Genomic DNA, 15,415 nt, shown 5'->3' on the forward strand with positions numbered 1-15,415 from the left:
GGTCTACATAGCATGTTTCTGGCCAGCCAAGGCTACATAGTGAGGCCTATCTCAATCCCCTTTCTTCAAATATCAATGAATAGGGTTTTGCTATGTGGTTTAGGCTATCCTTGGACTCAATATCCTCCTGCCTCAGCATTTCAAAATCCGGAATTAGAAGTGTATACCATCATTCCCACCCCCTCATTCTCAGAGCTGTTAAAGAAAGAAAGGAAGGAACCATGCCTGGTGATTCACTAGAGAGCTGGAAGCAGGAGGATTGTGAATTTGGAGTCACGTTGGGCAACATTGTGAAATCCTCACCACTTGGCTACACTGTGAGACCTTGCTTAAGTGTGTGGGGAGCATAAATTGATACTAAACCTTGTCTAGAATTCAGTTAGACTCATGGCTATTATTAGGGCTCATTAATAAATTAATTTCAGCTGAAATCTACTTTATATTTGGAGACCTTCAAAATTTACAACATACCCATTTTGTTATGATCAATACTTCACAAATCAAAATTGTAAAGATAATTTAATCTCTCCCAAATTCTTTCACATATGGATCTTTAAGAATAAAAATTTTATTGGTTCAGAGGAAATATTTTAAGAGGTCAGTAGTCATATATCAGTATGAAATTATGTGAGAAAAGTTGAATGTACGTATGTGTTCCAGAATAAAGCAATGAACTATCTAAAACTTCGGACCGTTTATCAGGCCGGTGGAAACAGTACTGTGAGAGGTAGGAGATTCAAGGGTAGCCTCTACTACAAAGCAGGTTCAAGGCCAACCTGGGCTACCAGTGACCATGTTTCAAAGACAGAAACAATAGCAACAATAGTCGGTCTGTTTAGAGAAAATCTTATTTGTGTACTTTAAAAATGGATAATGGTAGATATCTAACTGATAGTATTTAGAAATCACTGGAAAAAATCAAGTATAGTCTCATTTTAAATGTCAGTGTTTGTAATTCAAGGAAATTATGTGTTTCACAAGTTGAATTGAAATAGTTACATACCAATCTATAAACTCTGTGGACACACAATTTTAACAACTAATGTAGAGAAGTCAATTTAAACCAAACCAAGAGCACAGCAGAGGTCACGGTGTTGTCCGACATCCGCGCCCACCTGTCTCCCAGCAGGTGGTAGAATGTGTTTATCTCCAGTTTATAGTGGGAGACAGAGGAGAGGCAAAAATGTTGAGTTTATTAAAGGCCAACAGGCCAAGGAAATGACTGATTCCAATCTGAACCAGGTCTGAGAATTTCCAGCCAAAGGTGTACCTGCCTCAAGCAGCACCCCCTCTTCTGAAAGAAACCTGAATCCTTGGTATTCATAATGGTCCATGGACCTAGCCACTTAGATGGCTGGAAGCATGTCAGTAATGCAAAGTTCCAGATTCCAACTTGTATTTTAAAAATGGTGTGAAGGAATCAACCCATACAACAGGGCCCACATGGGAAGTTTATTGAGGGGAGGGGAGAGAAGGGCCAGAGAAGGGGCCAGAGAGCAGTCCCTGGAATGAGAGTGAAGGAAGAGAAAGGGACATGAGGTGTGCAAGGCGAAGGCGCCCAGGGGGTGCTCCTAGTGGCCGCAGCTGAGGTATATTCTGCCCTAAGGACAGGCCAGGACAGATGCCTAAATGCTAATACCAACCCCAACCCACTGGACCAGCAGAGTCTGCATCTGAACATGTGTCTAGGTGACTTGTAGACATGCGAGCTGGGGAGCTCTTCCCCAGAGCATAGTCTGGATCCTCTTCTGCTCTTTCCTGGCTCCTCTCTGAAGACCTCTTAGCAGCCTTCTGGTATATTCAGGCCACCACCACTCAGTGTGTCCACACAAGTAACCTGGTGTTCTTTAACAACCCTTCCAGGCTATTTGGTCTTGACATTAAAGGCAGAGATTGTGGCGATGAGGTAGCACGATGGTTCACCAACTTCCTGAAGACAGAACCCTACAGGCTGGTTCAGTTTGATACCAGCATGAAAGGGAGGACAACAAAGAAGCTTTACCCTTCGGAAAGTTACCTTCAGAGCTATGAGGTGAGTGTACGGACTTCATTCTGCTGGCTACTCTGGGTCTCTGTGCTCCTTCTCTGTCTATAAGAGCCCCTCTGAGACTTCAGTTAGAAAACCTCACAGTGGTTCAGGGGGTGGTCCAGGGTACAACCTACACATTAAGGATGCTGGGGGACGTGTGATGAGGGCTCAGTGCTGGGACATCCGAGGTACATAGAGGGTTATGTATGGGAGATGTGTGGAGGGAGGAGCCAGGGTGACTTCTGGGGAGATGGGGACAGTTTCTGGAGGAAACTGGCTGGAAGCTGAGTGTGGTGGCCCATGCCTGTAATCCTAGCACTCAGGAGGGCAAGACAAGAGGATTGCTGTGAATTCAAGGCCAGCCCGGGCTAAAGGTTAGATTGTGTCACAGAAAGGAAAGAGAGAGAAGAGGCCTGGCCGCAAGGGAGAGTGCAGTGATGGGACTAAATGTGCCTTTCCTGATTCAGACTTTGTCCAGGCCACCTTCCCTGCCTGTGTGTGTGACAACTATTTTCATAGGCCAGGAAGGCAGTTCCGGCCAGGAAGGCAGTTCCTGCCAGGGAAAAACTGTAGTGAGCCACGGTTTAAGATGCAAGTACCCCAGGGATCCCCTCCAAAGCCAAGGCAGGCTTATTTATTATTATTAATATAATTGGTGATATTATTATTTATTTGCTTTATTACTAATGTTCCTCACCTAAAACAGTGACAGGTATCTACCAGTGATCAATAGATTTTGAGTGAATGGTTGGTGTTGATGAAATTATTGCTAGAATGTACTGTATTGGCAGCAGACTCCTCTGTATGATGAGGCAGTAGAGCAGGCTGGCAAATAACAGCCCACTGGTCTAGTGGTGCACATCTCTAATCCTATCATTCCTGAGGTAGAGGCAAGTGGCTCTCTGAGTTCAAGCACAGCCTGATCTACTTAATAAGTTCCAGGACATCCAGGGCTACCTAGTCCCTGTCTCAAATAAATACATAAATAATTTAATGGAATAACAAGAGCCAGCCCAAGCTGCTGCCTTGTCCAGCATGTGTCTAGAAGTCATGTTTTAGTACTCACATATAGCTCACATTCTGAATATAGCTCCCCTCTTCTGCACTTGTGAGGTTTTCCATCTGGGCTTTGCTGAGCTCTGGAGAGCAATGCCAGTGTGTGGGGAAACCTGACTGTACTGTGTCCTGTAACAGGTAGCCTACCCAGACTGCAGCCCTATCCATATGATTTCTGAAGCCTCCTTAGTTGATCTCAACACCAGACTGAAGAAGAAAGTGAAGATGGAATATTTTAGGCCAAACATCGTGGTATCAGGCTGCGAGGCTTTTGAGGAGGTAAGGGGCCACTGACACAGACATCCAACTTAGATGTGTGTAGACAGAAGTTTCTGTCCAGCTAACAACTCCCAAATACCCAGTAGCCAAACCCAGAGGAAGCAAGATGAGAATGCCGTGCTGAGAAAAGGTACCAAGCCATCTGGCTAAACATAGATAAGAATTATGGGTTAATTTAAGTGTGAAAGCTAGTTAGTAATAAGCCTGAGCTACTGGCTGAGCATTTATAATTAATGTAAGCCTCTGAGTGGTAATTTGGGAAGTGGCATGCCAGGCAGTGGTGGCACATGCCTTTGATCCTGGCAGTTGGGAGGTGGAGACAGGAATATAAGGTGTGTGTGGGGGGCGGGGAGAGACAGGATCTTGGATCCCTTTGGTCAGAGGATCCAGGGGGAAGAAGTCACTGGTGGCTGCTCTGCTTCTCTGATCTTTCAGGTTATTACCACAATATTTGACTCCTGGTTTTTATTGATAAGACTAAATAGATTCATGCTTTAGATGTGCTGCCCTCAGAGCTGGTGAATCTGAAGTCCCTGCAATGACCCGGATCCCCCAAGGCTGGTGATGGGAAGACTCTGGCTGCTAATGGCCTCCTGGCCTTCAGGGGTCGCTGTTCACAGTCTCATGCTTAGGCTTTAGAGCTCACTAAACACAGCTCACAGCCAAGATTGCTCTATCTACCTGTAGCCCAGGTATAATAAAAGGAAAGGAAGACAAAGAGGACAGCCCTTTCCACCCCCTGCCGGGAGTATGCTCAAATATTTCAGTTCCAGGTTCCCATGTAGAGGCTATGAAGGTACAGGAGCTGCACCCACGGGCAGCACCCTGGGACAGCCCTTGCTGTGGTCCCAGTCTTCTGTGCCTTCCCCAGTGACTAACAGCGGGAAATCCACCTTCCTCCTTCACTGCAGCCTTAAAGGGACAATTACATCAGAAGCCGGTGAACATGGCCTCCACACAGCTGGAGGCTGCTGGTTCATGAGAAGCTTCAGTGGTTGTTCTGAGCATGGGGGGAGTGGGAGGAGCTTTTGGGGTGCAAGGCCCTGAACTGATTAATGACTTAGTTTTAGGACCTCCCTCAACCCTGTGAAGTCTGCAGTATTATACCCTTTATATAAGGAAACAGGCTTAGAAAGGTTCCTCAACTGCCCAGCGGATGAGGGATAACTGCTGATGTTACCACCCAAGGCTTGCCTCTGTGGAACTGGGGTGAGGACGTCACTGTAGAGACCTGGGCAGTTAGCACCCAGAGAAGCTCTTGAATACCTCAGCTCTCTGCTCCTGTGGGTGGCTGTGCTTCCTTTTGTGTGCATAGAACGTGCCCTTATTTTTTGGTTTCCATGGTTCTTTAGGATAAACCTTTGTATAGAGCCAACTTACGCCTATGTCTGTTGTGTGAGTTTGTTTGTGTTTTGACAAATAAAGCTTGCCTGGAGATCAGAGGATGGAGCTAGCCACTAGTTAACCACAGAGGCCAGACAGTGGTAGCTCACACCTTTAATCCCAGCACCAGGGAGGTGGAGACAAGAATAGAAGGCTGGTAGAGACAGGGTCCTGCCCATTCATTTTGAGGATTCATGGAGACAGGACAGTGCCCATTCGGGCTGAGATCTTTTTTTTTTCCTTGTTGCTTAAACTTTATGATTTACAAATTAAATTACACAGCAGCCTGGGATGGGAAGAAGGAAGGGGAGGGGAGGGGAGGGGAGGGGAGGGGAGGGGAGGGGAGGGGAGGGGAGGGGAGGTGGCCAGCTCTGGACATTCTTGGCCACCTTCACCTCCTCTTGTGTGTAGCAAAATCCTCAGTGATGCCTTCACCTGAGTTTGGATCAGGCCTTGGAACACATGTGTAAGTTGGCCTCTGGTTCTGACAGCCCCAGGGCCGCCAGAGCTCCCACTGGCAGCTTCTTCACAGGCGTCGAAGCGTGAAGGCGTGCGTCAGCTTGCCCAGGTGATGGCGACAAATGAGGCCACTGGAATTCAGGTCGAGGGGGGAACAGGCATCAGAGGTCCATAAAGCTGCTCTTTGTCACGCCTGTAGAAACGCAGGAATAACATATGTGTGGGCAGACCTCCTAGACACCCGTGGGCTTGCAGGGTCCGGTTCTCAGGGCAGTGGGTCAGCTATAGAATCTCCAACCAAAACTGTGCAAAATAGTTCCAAGCCGGGAAGCAGCAAAGGGTCAGGGACATAGGGTACCATGTCTGGCTCTTGGTAAGGATGTTCAGGAGCTCATTGATGAATTCATTGAATGCTCATTGAATACAGAGCAGTCATGGGAGCGAAGGAAGAGGGTAGGAAGCTCTTGTCTCAGTTTCTCAAACATGGTAGCCGGGTGTCCCTCCATACTCTGATCTCTTGACGGGGTGGCAGGGAAAGGGTGGGAAGCTCCAGGACCTTGGAAAGGTATCAAAGCCCCAGGATAGGGGAAAGGGGGTCCTAAGCCCATCCAGACAACCATCGTGCAACTCAGGTCCTGGTCCCTCCTCCCCCTTTCCCAGATGAAGAGCCACCACCCACAATGAGCTGAGAGCCTGGACCTGAGAGACAGGTGGTGGGAGAGCCTGAGGAAGAGGAAAAGATGGAGAAGTGGGTGGAGTGGGGCCTGGGTGGGAATGGTAGAGTCCTGGCGTCCAGCCTGGTAGGTGCAGAGGCAGGGCCCAAGGCATGCAGGGCTGCCCCCTGACCCTGCGGTACATGGTGTTCTTGTGGGTGAGAGGGCGCCTCCCGCATCTGTCTCCTCACTAGGCGCCCAGGCTGACTTCTGTGAAGGGAGAGGAGGCAGGAGGGAAGGGGCCCCCAAGCTGGGATTTTGAAGAGGTAAGAATTCTCAGGGTGGCTGATTGCTCTGCTTCTCTGATCTTTCAATTTTCACCTTCAATATCTGACTCATGGTGCTTATGATTAAGATTAGTTAGATTCACACTTCGTATGTCCACACAGTTTGACAGTTTTGAAACAGTAGTGTACATCGAAGATGGCTATTAGCTGATGCTATACTGCTGTCTCAAGTTACGTCCTTGCCACTGTGATAAAATACCCCTTGGAGGGGAAGGGTTTTATTTTGGCATACCGTTCTGGAGGGATAGAGTCCATCATGGCTGAGAGTCTGTGAAATGATGCTACTGTTGCTGATTTAGTCCACCTGAAGTGAGGAAGCCCAGTCGTGAAGGACTTGATGCACTGACCTATCTCCTGCCATCATAACTCATTCAAATATTAATCTGAGTGATTAGGCACATACATATTTAATCCTCAACTAATAAAATATACAGCAAACCTTAGCATGATACCGAAGTCCAGGCCATTGTTTATTGTAAATGCGGGGCAGTAGGATGATAATGCGCTGTGGACATTTGCAGCTCGTGGTGCAGAGTATCGTGGACTTCTCCCTGGGGAGTTAAAGGATGGAGTTAACTTTAAAGGGCTTGGCACAGTGTGGTGTGTTTAATTTCTGAAACACAGAGGGGTGAGGTTTAAAAACAATGTTGACATTTGCTGCTTATCTCTGTCCCTGGCCACCGTGGGGCTCTGTTCCCTGGACTTTGCTCACTGTCCTGAGCTGAACTTGAAGTGTTTGGATGGGGCATCTTTTTTATGTATATCCTCAGTCTACATTTTGAAAGAGCTGGGGGAGAAAACCTCAGAAAAAGCACAGTATATTCTCTGTCACGTGGGAAGGGCTGTTTCTACAAACTTCTGGAGAAGGGGTTTGTTTGTTTGTTGGGCCTCAAACTCCCTGTGTAGCTGAGGATAACTTTGAACTTCTTGCCTCCTTTGGGATTCCAGGCATGCCATTTGCGAGATGCTGGGAGTCAAACCCTGGGCAAGCACTCTACCCATGCATCCTGGGCAAGCACTCTACCCACGAGTACATCTTTAGTGCCCAGTCTCATTTGATCAAAGGGGCTAACTGGGTTAGCACTGGCACACACTTGGATGGGAGATGTTCCCAAAGCCAGACAGTATGGTTTGAATCCCAGCCTCACGACTCACTGCTGGCGTGGCCCTGCCCTGCCAGTCCTGCCCTTTCTAGCAGGTGAAAGGTGACATTTTGCCCAATCCTCATTTCTAGACCTTTGTCTCTTGATGGCCTGAGTTAGGACAACAGCTGTGCATGCCCACTTGGCTTTTTTTTTTTTTTTTATTCTCCTTCTTTAAAATCGATATGCCTTTAATCCCAGCACTCAAGAGGCAGAGCCAGGTGGATCTCTGTGAGCTCGAGACCAGTCTGGTGTACAGAGCAAGATCCAGGCCAGGCACCAAAAACTACACAGAGAAACCCTGTCTTGAAAAACAAAAAACAAAACAACAACAAAAATCTATATGCATTTATTTTTATCTTATGTGTATGAGTGTTTTGCCTGCATGCATGTATGTGTACCAAAGGCATGCAGTATTCACGGAAGTCAGAAAAAGGTGTCAGATCCCCTGGAACTGGAGTTACAGATGATTGTGAGCTGCCCTGTGGGTGCTGGGAATCAAACCCGGGTCCTCTGCAAGAGCAGCTGAATCATCTTTCCACCCGTTTTGTTTTTTGCATCAAGGTCTCATCTAGGCTAGCTCTTTGTGGCTGAGGATGACTGTAAACATCTGTCCTTCACTTCTCCTAAGTCCTAGGATCACAGGCATGTACCACCTCACCCGGCTTTGATACATGTAGCTATGTATACAGATTAGACATGTGGTCTACAGTGATTGCGTAGAGCACATGTAACAGTGGCCACATAAAGTTTTGATGGAGCCACACAGTTCTTATTCCTGGTGACATCACAGTATCATAATGTGGGATAAAGCTACTCACCTGCTCTTGGCGATACTGGTGTAAAGAAGCCCACCACACTGCCACTTGTAGCAATACAATTATGTATGGTTTGTCGTACAAGGATAATGACCAGCCATTACTGGCTCATGTCTTCACTCATCAGAAGGCAGCTCGCTGAGTAGGGTCTCATCATCGTACAGGAGCGGCACTGTCTGACATTTTGTGCATACTCTGTCTCCTTTTCTCTCGGGCGTAGTTCAGTTTCATGTTGTTTCATTCAGCATGGCCAACATATCCAAGGTGAGCTGCTGATGTTGCCAGCAAGAGGCCATGCTGTACTGTACAGGTCCGTGTCAATGCACTTTATGATTTAGGCGTAACAACTACGTGTGAGCACATCTGGGTTGGGAAATAACATGAGACTGTTTACGGGGCTCTTTTTTCACTTAACAACTCTTGTGTGTTTTTCATTTCTCATACCTTGGTAATAATAATGGTGTGTACTGTGAGTGCTCGGTTGGTGGTTTTCTGATCTTCTTGTTACTTTGTGGGGTCATCAGTAACAAATCACAAAGACATTTTTGGCTCAGTGGATAAAGCCACTGACTGAGGTTTACTGCCAACCCTGATGACCCCAGTTCAGTCCCTGGGACCCCCAGGGTGAGAGGAGAGAAGTGACTTCTATAAGTTATCCTCTGACCTCCACACATGTGCCATGGCTCACTCACATGTGTTTGTGTAGACATACGCAACACATAAACAAAATTCAAGAAGGTTGAATTTGAGTCTCAGAAAAGTTTAATTATTCATACATTCACTCCTTCAACTTGCACCAAAATAATTTAAGGTGGTTTCTAGTAACCATATGCACACTGCAGCAGGGTAACTTGTGTGCCGCCATGGAAAGTCAGAACCTGGACTGGGGAAAAACCCCAACCTAGTGCTAAGACCAGGGAGGCAGGGCTGGATGTAGATGGCCTTCCTGACACCTGAACTTGAGCTCCCCACCAGGACACTCAGCTTGTCCCAACTGTTATTTCTTCCCTGGTCTCCGTGGTTGGCTGGTATTTAAGACTCCACTTCAGCTTTGTTGTCATGGGATGTGCACTTTCTCTCTGGCCATACGCATACATGTATTATGGTTCTGCACATGTAGAGTATATTTTATATAGAGAGATGTATATGTAGAGAGACATAGCTGTGGAGATAACTGTGTCTGCTCGCAGAGAGGGAGATAAGAAGGGAGGAAAGGGCTCTACATTGCTCTTCTTTCTGTTCCACACATCTAAGGCAAATGCATGGATTGTAATGTATGTCCCGAAGAATACGCTCACCTGCACTGCTTGTGTGTGAGTCCTCTCACTGCCCCTGGCCCTTATTTTACATTTTCTCTGGGTCTTGCTTATGGTGGAAGCGTCGTGTACTCTTAGTTTTCTATTTACAAGATGTGTACAGCCCTGCAGAAAATTCCCAGGAGGGGCTGGAGAGATGGCCCAGCAGTTAAGAGCACTGGCTGCTTTTGGGGAGGACCCAGGTTTGATTCCCAGCACCCATATGGTGGCTCACAACCATCTACCACTCCAGTTCCTGGGGATGCAATGCTGTCTTTGGACTTCCTCGGGCACCGAGTGCTCATGGTATGCAGACATGCAGGCAAAATACCCATATGCAGTAAATAAATAAATAAAAGTAAAGACACATGAATAAGTAAAGTTCCCAGTGTTAAGTCCACAGAGCGGAGCCCATTACACAGAGTACCCTCACCCCCTTCTCCGACCATTTCTCTCTTTTCCTCTCATTTCTTCCAGCTCACAAATTCCTCCTTGCGCTGACTAGACATCCCTAGGGGCCTGATTTCGTCAGAGTGCAGGTGGCCTTTTCAACCAGCAGGGGGCGCACTAGGCTCTTCCAGTGGCCCCTGGAATCTTGCTGGATAGTGTATTTCTTTGCGTTGTATATGTCTAGTGAATATTAAACTCAACCATTATGAATTTAATTTTTCAGTTATTTAAAATGTATTGTTTTCTTCAGGAACTGGATTAACCATTGCATTTAAACTTAAGTTTGGTTGTTTTCAAAGCAATTAGTGCTTTTGAACCAAAATGTGGACAGTGAGAGAGGAGAGTGAATGACTTTATTAATATGAAGCTATTAACAGTGTCAAGACACAGAGTTAGCACTTGGAGGAGTTAACGACAATGCTTAGGAAGCCAGACAAATTGCTAATGAGCCCAGCAGCTGACTTTTGGAACAGAAGGTAACCTAAATCTGTCTTGTTTAGTTAAGACCCTAATTGAACTTTTCAAGATTCTGGCTTTCTGTTAAAGCCACGATGCAGAAGTTCACAGACAAGTAGCTTGGAATGTTGAACTCATTGTCGCTTGGAACAGGGAATTGAATACAAGATGGTGAGGTCTTGGATTACCGGGTTGCTGGTGGCTGCATTGCCCTCGTGTGGTGAAAGAAGTCCTGACACCTTGGCTGTGTGCAGTCCTAGGCTCCTTTCCCTTCCCTAGACAGGCGCTGTGCTGGTCGCCCTCTAGCGGTAGGTTTGGCATGAGCTTCCTTTGAAGTTCCACTGTTTGAACAGGGTGTGTTGTAAGTCATAGCTCCATTTGTCACATAGTATGACCTTTGCTTTTACAAAGCTTGCCTAGTTCCTGGGCCAACTGATTGCTTGGAACATGGAGTTTATTCCCACCAGAAGCAGTTTCTTGGTGGATGACTGGGGGGTGGGGGTGGGGGGGGGACAGGGCATCTGTGGAGACCTCTGTACTGTAGCTGTGGTCATACTGGGTGGGAGATGTCTGACTTTGAAGACCCATTTGGTACTGGGCCACCCATGGTGCTATGATAAATCATTTCTATAGGCCCCGAAGAGGAGTTTGCCTTTGAATATGGAGTGGATCATGATGTCATAGCCAGTTGCAGGAGGGAAGACTGGACAGTGCTTGTCCCTGCCCTTGCTTTGCCCTCTGCAGAAACTTAGGTCCCTCTCAGGCCCCGAGAGAGTCAAAGCCACTAGCTAAGCAGGGAGGGACTCTTTTTTCCGACTTCTCTGCACACCAGTTAGACTCAGGATCTTCAGAAACCTCACCTGGTTGAGGTCAGTTTGCAAGGAACATTCTTTGCATCTGAGTGTAGATCAGTGGTTTGACCCCTTTGGGGGCTGCTTATCAGATATTCTGTATATTAGATATTTATGTTATAATTCATAACTAGCAAAATCACAGTTATGAAGTAGCAGTGAATTAATTTTATGGTTGGGGGTCACCACAGCATGAGGAACTGTATTAAAGGGTCGCAGCAATAGGAAGGTTGAGAACCACTGTTGTAGATGCTGTTGTTGGTTTATGGGACATGTATTAAGACCCCATCCTCAAATCCCCCCCCCCCCCCGTTTCTTCCTAGAGACCTAGACAAAGGATTGTACTGTTAAACCTAAGTTTAACAGTTTATCAGTGGGTCTCAGCAGGACCGGCACAAACCTTCAAGATAAGGACTCAGAATATGTTCTTTTGAGACAGAGCCTTGTGTAGCCTGGGCTGGCCTCAACTCACTGTGGTAGCCAAGGGTGACTTGAATCATGGAATTCTTGATTCTTGTGCTGCTGTCTCCCAAGGGCTGGGATTATAGGCATAGGGCATCGTGCAAATCTTTATATATACATATATGTATATATAAAGATTTATATAAGCATGTGACTATGTGATATTGAATATGCAGGTGTAGTATTCAAAACACTCTACATGTGCTACTCCAAAACATGACACTCTGGCACATTGATTCTTTTGAGTTGAAGTTACTTGAAAAGGCAAATGCAGGGGATCATGCTGAGGCTGTTTCCCATGTAGCCCAGGCTAGTGCGTCCTTCCCAGAGACAGGAAGCTGGGGCTGGGGGATCTGCATAAACACACCGAGGGAAGCTGGTCTTCCTGGGTTTGGTCACGAGTCCTCCTCCTTCTCACCGTTCTCAGCCTGATGCCCTTCGCCCCAGGCAGTGTGTTACTATTCAACTCCAGCCGTGTCTTTGAACCTACTCTTCATTATGAAGGCACAGGTCATATGAGATTTACATTAAATCATATGTGCATATACATATATGTGCATATACATATATGTGCATATACATGTATGCCTTTCTTTTTATTTCTGTTTCATGTCAACTTAATTATCAGACTTAGCTGAAAACTTCCAAGAAGATAGGAGACATTTGCCTCCTATAGGATGTAATCCACATAATCTGTGTATATGTGGGTGTATGTGTGCAGCTTCACAGATTGTACTAGCTGCAGATAACACATAAGTTAGTGTCTGGAGAGAGGGCTCAGTGCTTGCAAGTTGTGCAGTCATAAGGCCCTGGTACATGTAACAAGCCAGGTATCTCACAAACGCCTGTAACCAGCTCTGAGAGATCCAAAGCCCTCTTCTGGCCTCTGCATGCAAACAGGTGCAGGCACACACACACACACACACACACACACACACACACATACACACACACACATACATATAAACAAATAAAATAAATTTTTTTTTAAAAGAATGTTTTAAAATACTGGGGGAAACATCAGTACTGAACTGCACTGGTCATTATTTCCTGAGTGAAACGATGTACCTATAACTTACTTTTTTCTTGCATTCCATTGGGTATCATAAGTGATCCAGAGATGATTTAAAGCAGGACTAGATGAAGACACAGTACCAGGCTACTTTATGTATGAGATAAGTACTTGAGGATTTGGGATTCTGAAGAGGGTGCTGGAAACAATCCTCTTTTGGACACCAAAGGACATTGAAATGTGTGCAAGTGACTGTGTGTCTGTAAACCATATGCAGTGTTATGATATAGTGTGTTTTATGTGTGTGTACATGTATGTGTGTTTATTTATTTATTTATTTATTTATTTTTCGAGGCAGTTTCTCTGTATCTTTGGAGCCTGTCCTGTAATGCCCTCTGTGAACCAGGCTGGCCTCAAACTCACAGAGATTCTCCTATCTCTGCCTCCTGAGTGCTGGGATTGAAGACGTGCACCACCACCTCCCAGCATGTGTTTCTTTTTTAAAAAGTTACTTTTACTTTTTTATGTATGTGTGAAGTGTATGTGTACCATGTGTATGCAGTGCCTGTGGAGGCCAGAAGAGGGCATCAAATTCCCTGGAACTAGAGTTGTGAGCTGTCATGTGAGTTCTGGGAAGTGAACTGACGTCCTCTGCAAAAGCAGCCATTGCTCTTACCCACTGGGCCATCTCTCCAGCCCCAGTGCATGTGTTCTTGTATATAAATGTATATGTTTGCATAGGTGTGCATTTAAGTGTGTGTATGTATGTGTGTGTATCTATATTTGGATTTATGTGTATGCAGATTTGTGTGCATGTGTTTGTATGTGTATTGGTGTATATGTACATGTAAGTTTCATGTATATGTATCTGTATGCATAATCTGTGTATTTGCGTCTATATGTACTGGAATGTATAGGTGTATATAAGTTTATGTTTGTACACATAGCTGTGTGTTTGTGTGTATATGTCACATATGTGGAGGGATGTAAAGCCTGGCCTTCACAGTAAAAGATTTCAAACCTAGCTGTCCTGCTTCCTCCTGGTATGACTTAAGAACATTTTATGGTGTTCTGCATATGTGTCTCTTGGGGAAAATGGGGATTGTCATAGCACCTCTCGTCACATCATGAGGACCAATTGAAGACCGGTGTTCAGGCCAGGCAGTCAGTGGCCATGGAGTGCTGTCCTGTGTTCACAATGCATCCTGAGGGAAGGACAAGCGAAGGGATCCTGGTTGACCACACTCAGGTGACGTCTCACTCAACACCGAGCCCTCAGACTCTGACTAGCCTCTGCGACACCTAAACCAGTGTTTCTCAAGCTTCCTAATGCTGTGACACATGTTGTGGTGACCCCCAATCATAAAAATGTTTTGGTGCTATTTCATAGCAGTAATTTTACTACTGCCTAGGAATCATGATGCAAACATCTTTTAGAGATAGAGGTTTGCCAAGGGGGTCCTGACCCACAGGTTGAGAACCCTGAGCCACACCGTCCGCAACAGTAGGCTTGTTTCAGAAGCTGTCAGTTTCTCATTGATTGCCACTGAAGCAGTCAGATGAGTCTGCTGTGAACTGCACGCTTTTAAGGCCTGTTCTTGCTGATTTGGCAGAATCAGTGAGGTGATTGTGAATCAACAGGACCATGCCTGGGCCTGGGAGGCGGTGCAGTGGTCGAGGGCTGGGCTCCTGTGCACGGGTGTTGGGTTCCATTCCCAGTGCTGTGAAAGAATTTTCTTTGAAGGTGAATCATGCCCTGGGCCTGGCAGTGCACCGCCTCTCTCGGGTGCATTCTAGAGTTTTTGTGTCCTTCTGTGTCTCCCTCCTTCCGTTGATGTCATACCTAGTACCTCTGACCAAGATGAGGGAAGCCTGACTCTCAAAGACGCCTCTCCCTTTTCTCCTAGGATACTTGGGGTGAACTCCTAATTGGTGATGTAGAGATGAAAAGAGTGTTGAGCTGCCCCAGGTAAAGACTGGGCTGGGACGTGGCCTCTGGGGTGTGGGGTGTACTGTGGTTTGCAACCATCATCTAAGTATGGGTCTTTGGCAGGTGCATTTTGACTACAGTGGACCCAGACACTGGGATCATAGACAGGAAGGAGCCGCTGGAAACCCTGAAGAGGTAGGCGGCCGGTGTGTGCCCTGTATTGATGCCACCTATGCCCGAACTACCTGTGCACCAGGGGCTGTGTCCCAGCCCCCAGGCACCCCTGTGATTTGTATCTCTCCTTCAATGTGTGTGAGTGTCTTCCTTTTTATTTCTTTAATTTTCTGATACATTTTTAGTTGCACAATATTCTATTTTGAAACTTTAAATCTCTCAAGTTCTTTTGTGTGTTGGGGGGGGGGAAGGCGTTGTCATCAGAGGTTGACACTGAATGACTTCCTCAGTCACTTTTCACTCTTTTTGGCTTTTAAAAAAATATTTATTTGTTTATTATGTATATAGTGTTCTGTCTGCATGTACATCTGCATGCCAGAAGAGGGCACCATATCTCATTACAGATGGTTGTGAGCCACCATGTGATTGCTGGGAATTGAACTCAGGACCTCTGGAAGAGCAGCCAGTGCTCTTAACCTCTGAGCCATCTCCCCAGCCCTTGGGTTTGATTTATAGTAGATTTCTTTTCTTATTAAAAAATATTTATTTGTTTGTTTGTTTGTTTGTTCTTATTTTACTTTATGTGCTTTGATATTTTGCCTGCATGTATGTCTGTCTG

General features: G+C 46.1%; 1 protein-coding gene and 1 pseudogene across 1 annotated transcript in view; one reads left to right on the forward strand and one right to left on the reverse strand.

Moving 5' to 3' along the window:
* Mtarc2 (mitochondrial amidoxime reducing component 2) overlaps window positions 1–15,415 on the forward strand; it is a 36,026-nt gene that overhangs the window by 11,344 nt on the left and 9,267 nt on the right. The window contains exons 3-6 of the mRNA XM_036202886.1: window positions 1,864–2,032; window positions 3,224–3,364; window positions 14,600–14,661; window positions 14,746–14,817. Coding sequence (XP_036058779.1) covers window positions 1,864–2,032; window positions 3,224–3,364; window positions 14,600–14,661; window positions 14,746–14,817 — 444 coding nt within the window. The remainder of the gene's footprint in view (window positions 1–1,863; window positions 2,033–3,223; window positions 3,365–14,599; window positions 14,662–14,745; window positions 14,818–15,415) is intronic.
* Window positions 5,194–6,258, reverse strand: LOC118593224 (annotated as a pseudogene).

This window comes from Onychomys torridus, chromosome 11 (genome assembly GCF_903995425.1).
Source record: "Onychomys torridus chromosome 11, mOncTor1.1, whole genome shotgun sequence".
In the NCBI taxonomy this organism is placed as follows: Eukaryota; Metazoa; Chordata; class Mammalia; order Rodentia; family Cricetidae; genus Onychomys; species Onychomys torridus.